The sequence below is a fragment of the Lineus longissimus genome, chromosome 2, assembly GCF_910592395.1.
Source record: "Lineus longissimus chromosome 2, tnLinLong1.2, whole genome shotgun sequence".
In the NCBI taxonomy this organism is placed as follows: domain Eukaryota; kingdom Metazoa; phylum Nemertea; class Pilidiophora; order Heteronemertea; family Lineidae; genus Lineus; species Lineus longissimus.
This window is the reverse complement of record NC_088309.1, coordinates 7697725-7714784: the sequence shown is the minus strand read 5'-3', so window position 1 is coordinate 7714784 and position 17060 is coordinate 7697725. Positions and strand designations below refer to the sequence as shown.

The 17060-nt window shown below is 41.3% G+C and overlaps 1 protein-coding gene across 1 annotated transcript; it reads left to right on the top strand.

The window, feature by feature from the left end:
• Positions 1-150: 150 nt before the first annotated feature.
• Positions 151-10486, top strand: LOC135499311 (tonsoku-like protein). The gene is made up of 21 exons (XM_064790030.1): positions 151-244; positions 607-702; positions 1030-1422; positions 1618-1690; positions 2015-2186; positions 2408-2516; positions 2759-2898; positions 3198-3350; positions 3664-3789; positions 3993-4191; positions 4463-4539; positions 4649-4966; positions 5368-5476; positions 5763-5952; positions 6215-7078; positions 7249-7405; positions 7759-7987; positions 8178-8356; positions 8775-9122; positions 9427-9500; positions 9969-10486. The coding sequence occupies exons 1-21, from the start codon at positions 217-219 to the stop codon at positions 10318-10320; spliced, it is 4386 nt and encodes a 1461-aa protein (XP_064646100.1). The 5' UTR covers positions 151-216; the 3' UTR covers positions 10321-10486.
• Positions 10487-17060: the final 6574 nt, after the last annotated feature.

The following is a 17060-nucleotide window of genomic DNA, read 5'->3' as shown; positions in this document are numbered from 1 at the left end:
GCGATATTAAAGGAGAAGAGGTGGCTACCAATAGGTGACGCTACTACGGTTTACGTTATTCTTGAATAGTCCAAATCGCCATGCCCAGCGCGAAAGACAAAAGCGTCTCCTCGCCTCGAACCATAAAAACTGCTCTATTTCTTGAACTAATTGACGATATCCAAAGATCGAACTGACTCAATTTCTCATTTGACCCGTTGAGCATGATTTGAGAAAATGCCAGCTAACGATAAAGAGATAGAAAGTGAGTTTTGTCATTTTAGTATAAGTATGTCATGTAGATTATATTTCCGGATGGATTTCTATTTTCGGACAAAAATGTGAGAAACCTGATTAGGTGGAATTGTGTGATCCACTGTCATGCCAGTAGATAGATATATACTTGATTCAATAATTGTTGATTAGACAGTTCAGAACTGTTGGTCCCGGATATTACGATGATGGTAATTCAATGGACGTGAATGGTAGGTATTACGCCACGGTTTTCACATAAAACTGACCGATCAGCTGACAGTGCCAGCAAATGATGTAAACCATGATACGGGACCAAAGTTCTGAATTGTCGTATTGTAATATGATGCAGTTGATCATATTCTCTTGTTTCAGAATTAAGAAAACAGAAAAAGAAGGCGGAGACGAACAATAACTATCAGGAAGTGGCAACTATCTGTAACTACATTGGGGAATTACTGTCAAAGCAAGGTTAGTTTCTCGAAATTTTAATTCAAAAATGCCAAAAGTTGTCTTAGGTTCAACGTGATCTTGCTCATATGTCCGGCTTCTGAGACCTTCTCATTAAATTGCATCTGTCACAAAAATGTCCTAACAGTAACATTTCATGTTTAATTTACTTCAACTCCTGGCAATAACACAACTTTGAATGCGTTTAAAAGGTCTACAAAACTTTGAGAGTCATAAGCATTGTTGTCACTAGATGAAAAATACCTTCAGTAGTGGCGTATTGTTTGATGATTTTCTTCTACAGTACCTCATGCACATTAACTTTAAAACGGTCCTCTTCCTCTACAGGAAATTATGACGATGCAATTGAAGAACATGAAATGGAATTGGCGCTGTGTGAGAGCACAGGTGACGTCATGGGGTCCGCCGTAGCTAACAGAAAGATTGGAGAATGCTACTGTGAACTCGCAGAGTTTGACAAAGCCATCAGACATCAGCAGCGCCACCTGGACCGTGCAAAATCATGCAGTGATGATGTTGAAGAACAACGAGCCTGGGCAACATTGGGCCGGACCTACCTTTGTCAGTCTGAGGCTGTCAGAGGGAAGAAAAGCCTGTCATCAACTCTGAAGAAAGCTGAAAATGCCTTCTTGAAGGCTTTGGAGGTCGCCAATCGTTTGAGAAGCAAAATTTCGGAACGAGATTGTGCAGAAATGAAGGCACGGTTACTGCTCAATCTCGGTAAGTCAGTTTTAAATGCATGTTACTGTATTCAGACAGAACATAACAGTATGTTTCTCTCTTGTCCCCAGATCCATAAGATTTTATGCTGTAGAATAAGATACTCTTTATTTAATTTCAAGCTTGTGAACTGCAACATTTTCCCAGGGGTTTCTTTGTAATTAACAGTCGGTCATCATTGTGCCTTTCCTTCAGGTCTGGTGTGTGATACGAAGAAGGAAGTTGAGCGATGTGTCACGTTTCTCACAAAGGCCATTGCCCTCACTGAGTAAGTTCACGTGTCGGTAAAAAACTCAAGCCAGAATCTAAATCATGCCTGCCTTTTAGGTCACATTCTTGACAAAATGAAGATACAATCAAACTTTGTCACTGCCTTCACCAATTCCTAGCCTTTAGAGATTCATCATCATCATCATGATCCTTATGGCCATTGGGGTAACTCATCAGTGTTCACAGTTAATCTCCACTGAGATTTATTTTCAGCGGCCTGTATTTGCTGGTTTGTACACAGTCCAGTCCACTCCTTAATATCACTAGGCCTGCCCTGTTTCCTTTTGAGAGTTGCGAGTTGAAAAATTTCATTTGTTTTCAGTAAATACAACTTCCATGAGGATGGCCACAAGTGCATGTTCAGTTTATGTGGAATCTACATTCGAGCAGCCAAGTTTAAAGATGCACTTCCCATTGTTGAGAAAAGTATACATAGTTGCATCAAGGGGAAATTAAAGGCACTTCAGTGTGAGGCCGTTATTCAAAAGGCTAAGGTTTGTACATGGTATTTCAAAGCTTAGTTGATGCTCTTATGAAAATTGATTTCAGAAAAGCATAAGCGTATCTGATAATCTGGCAAGAAGTTCAATAGTCTTTTTAACAACCACAAAACATTGTCAAAAAAGGGAGCTTTAAACAAAATCGTGTTAAGTCAGGTCGGGTCAGATATGTCGGTATGTCAACATGAGGTTTTTCTTGCTATCCTTTATTCCAGGTCTTAGTTGGTCTTCAGGAGTATCAGGCAGCAAAGAGAACTCTCAAAACGGCCTACAAGCTCGCTTCTGCTGCAGAAAAAGATGACATCAAGAGATTTACTTCTTCAGGTATGATTCGAACTCGAAATTCTTTCATATCATAGTTTATTATAGTGACGAGACTTCAAGTTCAGCTACACTCGAAGTGAGTTTTCTTGTGAACTTAGGTCTCATATCACTCTTGAGAAATTTCTTTTATGATGCAACTAAAGTAACTTGCATGGTAATTGCTGCGGCATGCATTTGGATGCATTTTCCAGACCCTTCTTGCTTTTCACTTTCATGATGTTCCCAATACCATCTTCTTCCAGTTTTCAAACTTAAGAAAATTCACCAAGGACTTTCAAAAGCGACATCACAAGAAGAGAAGATGAAATTGTACGATAAAATGGGGGACCTCACTTTCGCTACCGGTGTGTTTAGTGCAGCTCTACAAAATTATCACAAAATGGTGAGCGACTCCTTTCATTGCCTGGCATAAGGACCCTGATACTTAGTTGATAAAGTCCGGACTCCCTGTGCTGGAGCCAGCCAAGGCTAGAGAGGTGGATGAAGGGCGTTTGAAGTTGGCCTAAGCCTGCATCAGCATCATTTCTTTATCTTGAGGCGATAACGACAAGTTAACGCTCGTGTTTTAGTGACAAACTTTGGTTTTAAACAACCAGACCCTGAATGAAAGTGCTGCAACTTGCCAGCCAGTGTTTTGACCAACATCACCTGTTCTCAGTTTCCCCCAATATTTCTTTCAAGCTGACCCTGGCGAAGGAGATCAATGCGCCCAAAGAAACTATGATACCTATTTATGTGAGCCTCGCCCAGACCTACTGTGATATTGGACAACATGCTGAAAGCCTTGAATACTACCAGGAGGAACTGAGATGTCGGAAGGGTGACCATGAACAGGTGGGTATAGGCCTGATAATCTGACCTGCAGATGTTCAGGCTCCTAAGCTCAACTTAAAATGTCCTTGTCACAGAATTTGTTGATGACTGCTTGATATTTTGCTGCTCAAGGTTTTAGTCATCCGAAATCATGATCGAAGTTCTGTTGTATGAAATGTTTCACAGTATGTGCTTTCTCTACTACAAAATTGTTTGCCTGGTACTAAACAAATAAAGCATCTCGGATATTTTGAATTTTCATGCAATCTTGACTTTTTATTTAATAGGCTCAGTTGAGTTAATACTTATTATTGTGGTCTGATCTGTGTTCCAGTGCTGCCGGACGTGGCTAAATATTGCTGAGGCTCAAGAAAATATGGGCGATGAGTACACTGCTATTTTGAAATCTATCCATGAAGCATACATCTGTGCAAAGGAAGCTAAGCTGGAGAAGCTGCAGGTACGTGAGCTATATTGAAGTCTGTCCATTGTGTCAAGAGCTAGATCATGTCCCGTCGGTAAAAGGCAAATAAAAACACTTTAAGTACAACATCATCTTGTTGACCATCTTGGTTAGCCATGAGATCCATATCACAAAGTCCAGAGGCACTAGGTTTATAACAGAAAGTTCAAGTCTTATGGACACTGTGTCTTCTTTTCTAGATTCACTGCTTGCGTACAATGTGCGCCACCCAAGAAAACTTTGGTCGTAAGGTTGATAAGGAGAAGACCTGTGGTAAACTCATGAAGCTTTACGATCGCTATGGCTTGACATCTGATGATGAGCTCTCAGAACCGGAGGAGGAATCCCAGAAAGAGGAGAGTGAAATAGAAGATATCATGGATGAAATCACAGACTCAGGTGTGTGTCAAACACTGGCAGTCAACTCCTGGCATGGTAGACTTCGCGCAGCCCGAGTGCACCACGGTGGGACTTCACGTCATCCCACTTAGATCGTCACAAAGGAATCACCCGAACAAAGATGATTACTACTTCACTTGGGTCCAGTCAGGGTTAAAATCAGAAAAGGGTGATAATTCAGTCAGTACATGCATCAGAATCGTTTGTACTACATGTAGTGCCTTTAATTATGCCATTGGTCCTGTTAAAGCAAATCTTTTTTCTCTTGAAGATGAGTCTGAAAATGAAGAGTTTGATCGAGAGCAAACCACGACAGGCAGGAAGAAGACATCCCGGTTTACATTCAAGGTATTTTGATGATCTTGTTGCAAGTTCAGGAATATTCTATTTAAACCGAAGACCCTGGCACTTGTACATGGTGATAAGAAAAAACGGAGCATACTCTTTATATTTTCAGCGGAATGAAAAGGGCGAGACTCCACTTCATAGGGCCTGTATCGAAGGTAACCTGAAACGTGTTAAAAAGCTTCTTGATTCTGGCCACCCCGTGAATCCGCGAGATCACGCTGGATGGCTACCTCTTCACGAGGCCTGCAATTATGACTATGTGGAGATTGTGAGGACGTTGATTGATCACGGTGCTAACGTAAACGACCGAGGGGGCGAACGGTGTGATGGAGTGACGCCGTTACACGATGCCTGTAACTGTGGGAATTTAGCAACAATCAAGTTGCTCATTGAGAAAGGTGCTAATGTTAACTATAAGGATGATCAGGTGAGAAAACCATTGCATTGATTAATCTATATTGGGAAAAATCAGGGAGATAAAGCAAGGAAGGAATTTCATTTGTACACAATTTGTACACAACTCAGTTGGCTTATTTTCCAATTAACCTTTCTGGGTCTAAAAGTGCGCCACCTTGGTCACATCTGAGGCTTAAGTGTTTTTATGGCCATGCATGAAGTAGTTTTACAAATAAACCCTGTTTCGATGTCTTCTCTCCGAGATATATGTATGGTAACTGCATGGCAGCTACAATAGTCAGAGCCAATCTGCAGCTGCAATCAATCCTTCCTTCAGGTGGCACTGTGTGGTACTGCTGTTCCTGGCAGAGCACCACACAGGTCCAATGACTTCAGCTGAGAAATCAAACCTGATGAAATCTTATCTTTTAGACCAATACAGCCCTTGATTGCCTCATCCTGTTCAGAGAACGATCTGATGCAGCCGAGGAGGAGAAAAAAGAAATAAGGAGTGTAGAAAAGATGCTGCTGAAGAAAATGGGTATGATTATTCATTGTACAACATTTATTTCGTTGGTTTCCCTTTAATTCAAACACCTGTAACAGTGACTCTCTTTGCCTTATTTCAGCTTACATTTTAAAATCTTCTAGGGATTGTCAAAGAGCTGCTACAATGTGTATCAATTAACCTTCATACTCTTAAGATGTAAAGTATAAAACTAATCAGAAGTTGTTTCAACTGACTGTCCCTCAGTCTTGAGACCGGCCTCTTAACCACCACATCAACACGCTTCACTCCAATAAAGACTGCATTTAATTTCTTTCAGGCAACAAACAGAACCCGCCCAGATCCCGTGATCGATATTCAGAGGATGAGCTACCCAGTATCAGGCGGAGTCGCTCGCAGCAGACCAGAGATACAAACATGAACAGGATTGGTGAAGCAGACGACAGTGACGACGGTTCAGTTGATAGCTTTAGAATAGTTGATGACAATCCACCTATCAGGAACTCAAGGTATGAGTATTGACTTAATTTCTTGTCACAGGCAATTACCACTGCTGCAAAGAAGCAATTTTTGTTGCATGGTATCATAATTGTAGAGTTCGCAGCAGTTTGCATCGCTCATTTGCGGGGTCATCTTGAAATAGCAGTACTTGTTGTGAGTACTTGTTGTGAGTGTGAGACCTGTACTACTTGGAAACATTGATTTAAAATTTGTTTCAGCATTTAACATCTTTTGCTTCTACTCCCCTGAATTAAAAAACTCCTATTTCAGAAAACCGGCTAGTGCTCCCCCTATTGTGGATGAAGTGGAAGACCTTTGCGATGACGAACTGGTGTACAGCAACCCTCGGCTTGATGAGCTGCCAGAATTGACGAGGACAGGTGGCGCCACTAAAGCGTACCGCGATGCAATGAAAATCTTTGGGAGTTCGGCACAGCGTATTTCACTTCAGACTCAACACGTGACAGACATAGAAAATAATGCCGAGGATGCGCCAGCTTTGGTGAATGAAGCAGAGTATGACAGTTGGCTTGTCGATGATCTGGCGCCAGTTAATTATAAAAGAAAACGACCCGATGCCAATGTGGATAACTTATTCAAGACGATGGGAACCAGGAAAAAGCGTCGAGAGGATGATGACGGTAATTCTAAAAAGACTACCAGAGTGGAAGAGAAATCACAGCGATCTAGGGAGAGAGGTAGAAGGTCGAATGAAAATCTGAAAAACGGAAGAGATATGGTCGATTCTCAAAATGGCATTTTCAATGACTGTGACATTATAATGCTTGATTCAAGAGTACCATTCAGTGGTGAAGACAATGAAATACATTTCGAACCTTTTCCCAATGATGAGATTATTGATCTTGATTTACCAGTAATATCAAACACCGCACGCTCCACAAGTTTAGCACGTCAAACTCAACAACTTAGACTAACAGCGTTCATGAGCTCAAACTCTCCTGCTCATATGAATTCAAATTCGACTTCTGGTTATTCGTCGGGAGATGGTCGTGGTGATATCGGTGTGAGGACCGAGACGTCAGCCTTGCCTCCTGTGCCTGCACCTGTGAGCCTTCACTTGAGGATAAAAGTCAAGATCCTGGAGGAATTGCTGTTAATTCCAGTACCAAACAAGTATGACTATTGTATTTATTAGTATTTTAAAAACATGTTATTCTTATTATCCCTGTCTGGATTATCTCATATTACACTCACAGTTAGTCCATCAAATATTACCTTCACATCTTTAGATTTGATTTCCTCTTCAATTTGACGAAAGTGGAAAACTCGTCTTGTCATTTCAGTGATGGCACCAAAACTATGAGCTGGCTGATAGATGAAGTGGTACAGCGCTACTACAACTTGCATGGACTGAGACCCATCATATCATTGAAGACCAAAGATGGAGCGATGTTGTCTCCAGATGACTTTGTCAGTTTCGTTCTTGATACTAACGAGGAGGTGAGTTCAAAAGTCAGTTAGAATTACCCGCTGTCACCAAAGACCCATCCTGACTCTCATGCATTTGGGCCTCCACAATTGATCTCCATGACATAGTTCTGTTAATGTCATGTTAAAAAGTATGTTAGATTGGGATACGGATGTCGGTGCTGGCCTGGGGCCGGCTGCAGCCCAATAGGTCACACCAACAGAACTTTGAATTGATGTTGTCATCCAAAGCAACTCAGTAAGTAATTGACTGTCAGCAAGGTAGTCGACTTAAGGTTGTTGACCTACCAAGGACCTGAAATCTCAGTTCAGTCCCTCGAACCTTTCCCAAAATATAACCAGGTGAATTTTCCTCGACTTTCCAGCTGGAAGCTACTTTCCAAGGTTGGGATCTTAAACCATTGAAGAATAGATACAAGGAGGCTTGCCAAGTCCTGAATGCCATTCCGTACAGAAATATTCAGAATAGTTTAGAAGAAGTGGACGTAAAACGGACCCTGAGCCTCGAGTATCTTGGCTTGTCATTGAAACAGATGCATCCTATTCTTCGGGCTGTCCAATGTCAAACCACTCTCAAGGAACTCCATTTATGTGGTAAATATTTCTATTTCTTAATGTTTTTGGCCTACATGTAATCTTGTACTTTTCGTATCACTGAAGTACATCTAGAAGTCAAGAAACTTGGTAGAAAATAACTGAGGAGATGACATGAATTGGAGTGCTGGCACCCCTACTGACAAGATTGTCTGAACACTTTGAACATGACCAACTGATTTATTTTCAGGCAATAAGATTGATGATCAAGTCATGAATCACCTTGCCTCAGCCTTGAAGACGCTTGTCAACCTTACTGTGCTCGACCTTATGAGCAATTCAATCACTGCAGAAGGCCTTAGGCCACTCGTCCAGATGTTCCAAGATGCTGCAGCTTCACCTCGCGTTATGGCAGATAGACCACTGCATGTAAGTTATCCTTCCCATACAGGTAAACATCTATGTCGTTGTAATGGGTCGGGGTAAAATTATTATTTGAGGATATCGATCATTTTGGTAAAGGCCTCGCAACAAAGGATGGAAAGTATCTACTTGAAGTATCTACTTTGTTTCAAACCTGATTCGCACTGAGTGATTCCCATAACCAGTTTATTCAAAGAATTGAAAGAATGACTACTATACACGTATACGACCTGGGTGGTTGTGCCTTTGTCCCCATGCAAAAAAGGCCAACGTTTGAGTTTAAGGCATTGATACCGAACTTGAGGAATTGGTTATCTCACCAAACACTGAGAGGGTGAAGCTAAAGGTGTTTTAGAATACTTAAACATGTAGTCCGAAAAACTGCTCATCACATATTGCACTCTGTCTACACAATCTCTTTCAGATCCTTGATTCACTGAGCCTAAGTCACAATCCCCTGGGTGATGGTTCCACCCAGTCATTAGCACAGATCCTTCACTACCTTCCATCACTAAGTAAGATGTCCATCAGCTCCTGCGACCTCACTGCAAAGTTCTTCCAACAACACCGTCCAGTCCTGACAGAGTCTTTCCAAGGTTCCAGCCTAGAGATGTTGGACGTTTCCTTCAATGAGTTTGGGTTTTTAGGAATTGATATTCTGCTTAAGACGCTCAATCCAAGGAAGTTACTGATACTCAATATTGGGCATACTATTCCTTCACCGGCTGCTACCATTGGTCTTGGTATTCATATAGAGAATTACATTAAACAGGTAAAACATTTCGAGTGTTCTCCGCCACATATTTCTTTGGCTAGGTTTTGTTACCATATCTCAACACTATTGCCCGTTGGCAGTAAAATCTGTCTGGGCGGTCAAACTGAAATCTCACTTCTGACTCCATGATCAGTCCTGGTACTATTTCTTTGTCTAGGTGCTCAAAGGGAAGAATTGAGTTTGTCTAGAATTTGTGCCTGGACTTTGTCATCCTAGTCTAGTCTGATGGAGACACTAGTTTTCAAAATATTACAATCCAGAATGTACAGTTGTGTATCAAGAGGTTTCTCTTGTGTTGTAGGAAAGTTGCAACCTTCAGGTGTTAAATATCGAAGACTGCTATCTCACCGAGGAGAATATCGACTGTCTGCTCAGGTAATATAGCTTTTGCTCAGCTCCTTCACCACAAGACATGTTCATGGAGAAGCAGTTTTGACTCCACTTACACTCGGTATCACAGTCTGTTCAAGCCCGGGTACCCCAACATATATTAATTTGGCAACAGATTCTGACTAATTTTGCAGAATTAGACATACATGTACATATACTTTTAGTTCCTTGAGCAGGAGGGGTCCTTGTCATGGTTTCCAATCGAAGACCAAAGTTATTTTGTTCGTATTTATTCAACTAATCGTGTTGATGACTTTTGCAGTTGGTCAGGCAGATAGCAGGGATGAGAGGATATTGGATAATCACCCATCACTCCCTTCACTTTGTCAGATTAACTGCAAGTTTGACCTGAAATCAGTTATGCATTAGCAATAACGCATAGAAGTGAAATAGTTTTGTCTTCGATTGGACACCTTGCTTGTACTTGTCGTATACCATTCTACCCTATTGCAGAGGATTGGTTCAGTCAAGGTCACTGAGGAGTTTGAATGCGTCCCACAACAAGAACATCAAGACCGCAGAGTTCACTGCCCTGCTGCAGCAGACTGCCCAGTCACAATGCCTACTCGAGTCCCTGGAGCTCTCTGGAACCGGCATAACCGGCCCTCTCGACACCGACTTCTTGGATGCTTTGGGTGATAAGCTGAATTCAACTCATCCGTTACAAAAAGTTGTCTTTACTTGTGAAAGTTTGGATAATATGGATGCAGACTCGCTGAATCACTTGTGGAGAAGTCGATGGGACTCTGCAGGACAATGCCTTGTGAAGGGGAGCAGTGTCTCACTGAATGTGAGGATTTCATAGAAAGACTTATGCTGACTAGTGACTTGATCATTATCAAGTATGGACTAATCTAGACTACTCAAGAATTTTCATAACTGTATGTTCTTCTTTGGAGAACATTTTTACCTGGAGTCATATTTGTGCTTCATGATGTGCTGAAATGCAATAGTTTATCAATTTATATTGTCACACTTTCCCAATGAGTGCAGGTACATATGACATGACATAGTAAGTTGAATAAAATTTGAATTTATCTGAAACCTTGAAGTCTAAAGTAGTTTACCATGAGATCTTTTCCAAGCCATTTTAGGGTACATTGTATTTTGTACACAGAGCAGCGACTCTTATTTCTGGTAGCTTTATGTTTTATAAAGATAGGCTGTCTGCAGAAAGCTTTGAAAAATTACACAGTGCTCTGCATTGCAAGTCCCTTCCCTGATATACACAGCTCCAAGTGGTGATTTCTTGATTGCCACTTCACATACGATCACTGAACTAAGCCGCATCGCCTGTGAAGAGTGGCAAACACTAGAATTTCCAATGTGGTTTATTATTGAAGTAATTCTCAAACGGACTTGACCTTGAGAGCACTGCATGTTTTCAAAGGTTTCCCCCGGCGCCACCACGGGGAGGTCTCCTATCGAAAGCGCCATCTGAAACCACTAAACAAGATGATTAAACAGTTCAGTATTCTTTTGACACAACACCAACACTTGCGCTTTTTGTCACAGATTATACTTACCTACCGTACCCACTATTTACTGATGTCCATATACGAATGCGAGTGTTTTGTTATACTTTTGTTTTGCTACTAAGGCAGAACGAGGGTACATTCATTATTTAGGGGATACAGGGCAGAGATATTGAAGAAAAAACTATGATGCATGATTTAAAGCGTGACACGCAAAATGTGGAGGAAGGCCTTCGGTCCGGTCATCAACGAAAAATACAGAAAATCAATCAAGGGAAAAATCGTGGAACAATGTGGGCTGATGTTGAGAATGTTCCCTGTCACTAATACCATTACCTGGTACCTACCGTTATATTGTGACAGAGTGATACGCAAAAAGCGGAGGGAGACAAGGACTTTAATCTGGTCCTGATGTCTGGGTCAGCCACGAAATTTCAATTGCCGAAAAAATCACCCGATGGAAAAATGCGAGCTGATATCGAGAGGGTTTCCTGTCACTAATACCCTTTACCTGGTACCTACCGTTATATTGTGACAGAGTGATACGCAAAAGGCGGAGGGAGACAAGGACTTTCATCTGGTCCTGAGGTCTGGTGAGCCACGAAATTTCAATCGCAGAAAAAAATCGGCCGATATATATATGCGAGCGGATAGCGTGAGTGTTCCCTGTAAAGAATAATTACCTGGTACTTATTGGCATTGTAATATTGTGACGGTTTGATACGCAAAATGTGTAGGGAGATGAGGACTTTAATCTGGTCCTGGTGTCTGGTTAGCATAAACGACGGAAAAATGTGGGCTGATATCGAGCGGGTTCCCTGTCACTTATACCATTACCTGGTACCGAACGTAATCTTGTGACAGAGTGATACGCAAAAACGAAATTACTATCGCCGAAAAAATCACCCGATGGAAAAATGTTGGCGGATATCGAGAGGGTTCCCTGTCACAAATACCTTTTACCTGGTATGTACCTACCGTAATGTTGTGACAGAGTGATACGCAGAAACGAAATTTCAATCGCCGAAAAAATCACCCAATGGAAAAATGTGGGCTGATATCGAGAGGGTTCCCTGTCACAAATACCTTTTACCTGGTATATACCTACCGTAATGTTGTGACAGAGTGATACGCAGAAACGAAATTTCAATCGCCGAAAAAATCACCCGATGGAAAAATGTGATATTGAGAGGGTTCCCTGTCACTAATACCGTAATATTGTGACAGAGTGATACGCAAAAACGAAATTTCAATCGCCGAAAAAATCATCCGATGGAAAAATGTGGGCTGATATCGAGAGGGTTCCCTGTCACAAATACCTTTTACCTGGTATATACTTACCGTAATGTTGTGACAGAGTGATACGCAAAAAAAAAATTTCAATCGCCGAAAAAAATCACCCGATGGAAAAATTTGGGCTGATATCGAGAGGGTTCCCTGTCACAAATACCTTTTACCTGGTAACTACCGTAATATTGTGACAGAGTGATACGCAGAAACGGAATTTCAATCGCCGAAAAAATCACCCGATGGAAAAATGTGATATCGAGAGGGTTCCCTGTCACAAATATCGTAATATTGTGACAGAGTGATACGCAAAAACGAAATTTCAATCGCCGAAAAAATCACCCAATGGAAAAATGTTGGCTGATATCGAGAGGGTTCCCTGTCACTAATACCATCACCTGGTACCTACCGTTATATTGTGACAGAGTGATACGCAAAAGGCGGAGGGAGACAAGGACTTTCGTCTTGTCCGGAGGTCACAAATACCTTTTACCTGGTATATACTTACCGTAGTGTTGTGACAGAGTGATACGCAAAAACGAAATTTCAATCGCCGAAAAAATCACTCGCTGGAAAAATGTGGACTGATATCGAGCGGGTTCTCTGTCACTAATACCATTACCTGGTATTCCGTTATATAGTGACAGAATGATACGCAAAAACGAAATTTCAATCGCCGAAAAAATCACCCGATGGAAAAATATTGGCTGATATCGAGAGGGTTCCCTGTCACTAATACCTTTTACCTGGTATGTACCTACCGTAATGTTGTGACAGAGTGATACGCAGAAACGAAATTTCAATCGCCGAAAAAATCACCCAATGGAAAAATGTGGGCTGATATCGAGAGGGTTCCCTGTCACAAATACCTTTTACCTGGTATATACCTACCGTAATGTTGTGACAGAGTGATACGCAGAAACGAAATTTCAATCGCCGAAAAAATCACCCGATGGAAAAATGTGATATTGAGAGGGTTCCCTGTCACTAATACCGTAATATTGTGACAGAGTGATACGCAAAAACGAAATTTCAATCGCCGAAAAAATCATCCGATGGAAAAATGTGGGCTGATATCGAGAGGGTTCCCTGTCACAAATACCTTTTACCTGGTATATACTTACCGTAATGTTGTGACAGAGTGATACGCAAAAAAAAAATTTCAATCGCCGAAAAAAATCACCCGATGGAAAAATTTGGGCTGATATCGAGAGGGTTCCCTGTCACAAATACCTTTTACCTGGTAACTACCGTAATATTGTGACAGAGTGATACGCAGAAACGGAATTTCAATCGCCGAAAAAATCACCCGATGGAAAAATGTGATATCGAGAGGGTTCCCTGTCACAAATATCGTAATATTGTGACAGAGTGATACGCAAAAACGAAATTTCAATCGCCGAAAAAATCACCCAATGGAAAAATGTTGGCTGATATCGAGAGGGTTCCCTGTCACTAATACCATCACCTGGTACCTACCGTTATATTGTGACAGAGTGATACGCAAAAGGCGGAGGGAGACAAGGACTTTCGTCTTGTCCGGAGGTCACAAATACCTTTTACCTGGTATATACTTACCGTAGTGTTGTGACAGAGTGATACGCAAAAACGAAATTTCAATCGCCGAAAAAATCACTCGCTGGAAAAATGTGGACTGATATCGAGCGGGTTCTCTGTCACTAATACCATTACCTGGTATTCCGTTATATAGTGACAGAATGATACGCAAAAACGAAATTTCAATCGCCGAAAAAATCACCCGATGGAAAAATATTGGCTGATATCGAGAGGGTTCCCTGTCACTAATACCATCACCTGGTATATACCGTAATATTGTGACAGAAGGAAACGCAAAATGTGGAGGGAGTCAAGGACTTTCATCTGGTCCGGAGGTCTGGTCAGCCACGAAATTTCAATCGCAGAAAAAAATCGGCCGATGCATATATGCGAGCGGATAGCGTGAGTGTTCCCTGTAAAAAATCATTAACTGGTACCTATTGTAATATTGTGACGGTTGGATACACAAAATGTGTAGGGAGATGAGGACTTTAATCTGGCCCTGCGGTCTGGTCAGCACTATAAACGACGGAAAAATGTGGGCTGATATCGAGAGGGTTCCCTGTCACTTATGCCATACCGGTATATTGTGGCAGAATGATACGCAAAAACGAAATTTCAATCGTCGAAAAAATCACCCGATGGAAAAATGTTGGCTGATATCGGGAGGGTTCCCTGTCACTAATACCATTACCTGGTACTTATCGTTATATTGTGACAGAATGATACGCAAAAACGAAATTTCAATCGCCGAAAAAATCACTCGACGTAAAAATGCGAGCGGATATCGGGAGGGTTCCGTGTCACTTATACCATTACCTGGTATATACCTGCCGTTATATTGTGACAAGAGTGATACGCAAAAACGAAATTTCAATCGCCGAAAAAATCACTCGATGGAAAAATGTGGGCTGATGTCGAGAGGGTTCCCTGTCACTAATACCATTACCTGGTACTTATCGTTATATTGTGACAGAATGATACGCAAAAACGAAATTTCAATCGCCGAAAAAATCACCCGATGGAAAAATGTGGGCTGATATCGAGAGGGTTCCCTGTCACTAATACCATTACCTGGTAACTACCGCAATATTGTGACAGAATGATACACAAAAACGAAATTTCAATCGCCGAAAAAATCACCCGACGTAAAAATGCGAGCGGATATCGAGAGGGTTTCCTGTCACAAATACCATTTACCTGGTATATACCTACTGTAATATTGTGACGTGGGGGGATAGAAAATTGGTGTCCTCCTGAAAAACATCTCTCATCGAAATTAAAAGCGCCGGGAAAAATATGCGTGTGTCCATAGTTTTAAATCTTTAGATAAAAATCACCCGACGTAAAAATGCGAGCGGATATCGGGAGGATTCCCTGTCACTTATACCATTGCCTGGTATATACCTGCCGTTATATTGTGACAAGAGTAATACGCAAAAACGAAATTTCAATCGCCGAAAACATCACTCGATGGAAAAATGTGGACTGATATCGAGAGGGTTCCCTGTCACTAATACCATTACCTGGTACTTACCGTTATATTGTGACAGAATGATACGCAAAAACGAAATTTCAATCACCGAAAAAATCATCCGATTGAAAAATGTTGGCTGATATCGAGAGGGTTCCCTGTCACAAATACCTTTTACCTGGTATATACTTACCGTAATGTTGTGACAGAGTGATACGCAAAAACGAAATTTCAATCGCCGAAAAAATCACCCGATAAAAAAAATTTGATATCGAGAGGGTTCCCTGTCACTGATACCGTAATATTGTGACAGAGTGATACGCAAAAACGAAATTTCAATCGCCGGAAAAATCATCCGATGGAAAAATGTTGGCTGATATCGAGAAGGTTCCCTCAGTGTCACAAATAACTTTTACCTGGTAACTACCGTAATGTTGTGACAGAGTGATACGCAGAAACGAAATTTCAATCGCCGAAAAAATCACCCGATGGAAAAATGTGATATCGAGAGGGTTCCCTGTCACTAATACCGTAATATTGTGACATAGTGATAAGCAAAAACGAAATTTCAATCGCCGAAAAAATAGAAAATTGGTGTCCTCCTGAAAAACATCTCCCATCGAAATTAAAAGCGCCGGGAAAAATATGCGTGTGTCCATAGTTTTAGATGTTTTATTGAGGCTTACTCTTATCATTTCCGTCGTCCATATCATTATTACAAAAAGAGTCGCATGCAACCGTAACTTGTCTTTTTTAAGTCTTACTGTTGCACCCGAGAGAGCAAAGCAAGCGGTCTTTTTGCGTCTTCCTGACTGTTGCAACCGAGACAGCAAAGCAAGCTGTCTTTTTGCGTAGTAAGAATTCCATTAATCAATTCAAGTTATGATCTCTGTGTAGTAGTATCAGCTCATATTTTCATTTGAACTGCAATCTGTTGGTCTTGTAGTATCAGATACCAGTATGGTATGAACTTTTACGGTGGTCTCTCGGACTATTTGATCACATTCACCACCTCCCATGAGAAAGCGATGCCACAGTCCAAGAGACCACTGGAGACACATCTCAAGAACACCAAACCCTCCCCCATCCCAGACACAGAAGCTGAAACGCTATCCAAAATTTTATTAGTATTGCACACTGAAACAAAATGAACAGGACGAAATTCACAAAGAGTTAATATCAGTAACCTCCTATCGTATCCTAATTGTGCTTCCTTGACCTGAAATGACACCGAAACAAAACCCAATTCTGTGATGTCAATTTCATTAAATGACACCACAGAACTAGATTCTGCTTCCATCACATGGCACTGGCTGATGTTCCCAATAACAAAAACTAACAATGACTAAGGGTCATTCCCTGCAGTATCAAAGTCTGCCTCTTCTTTGTTTTAAATGTTATGACCTATATTTCCTCTCACGAAGTGAATAGCAAGGCATTTATGTTAATTTACAACTCCAACTGCCCAGTTCGATTCCTTGATGTGTCCTGGTTACATCAAGGTTTCTTGTAGTAATTAGTTTTTGGGAACTCACATTTAGGGAGCATACAATATTTGTCCCAAGGCTGAACAAAATATCCCACCCACCCTAAAACATGGGAGGTATTATAGTTTGTTTTTATAACGACTTCATTCAGCCTTAGAAAATGTGCAGTGCAAGGGCTGGGGAGTGAGAAAAAATAAGCCTGCCTTAAACTCCCTTAAGTCTTCTGTGAGGATTTCTCCTTGCCATCTTCTGGCCGACTATTCAG

Coding starts and splice junctions, on each gene's coding strand:
- LOC135499311 (XM_064790030.1), top strand. CDS start 217: ATGCCAGCTAACGATAAAGAGATAGAAA. Junction 5,477..5,762: donor GATGCTGCTGAAGAAAATGG/GTATGATTATTC, acceptor AATTTCTTTCAG/GCAACAAACAGAACCCGCCC. Junction 9,501..9,968: donor AATATCGACTGTCTGCTCAG/GTAATATAGCTT, acceptor ACCCTATTGCAG/AGGATTGGTTCAGTCAAGGT.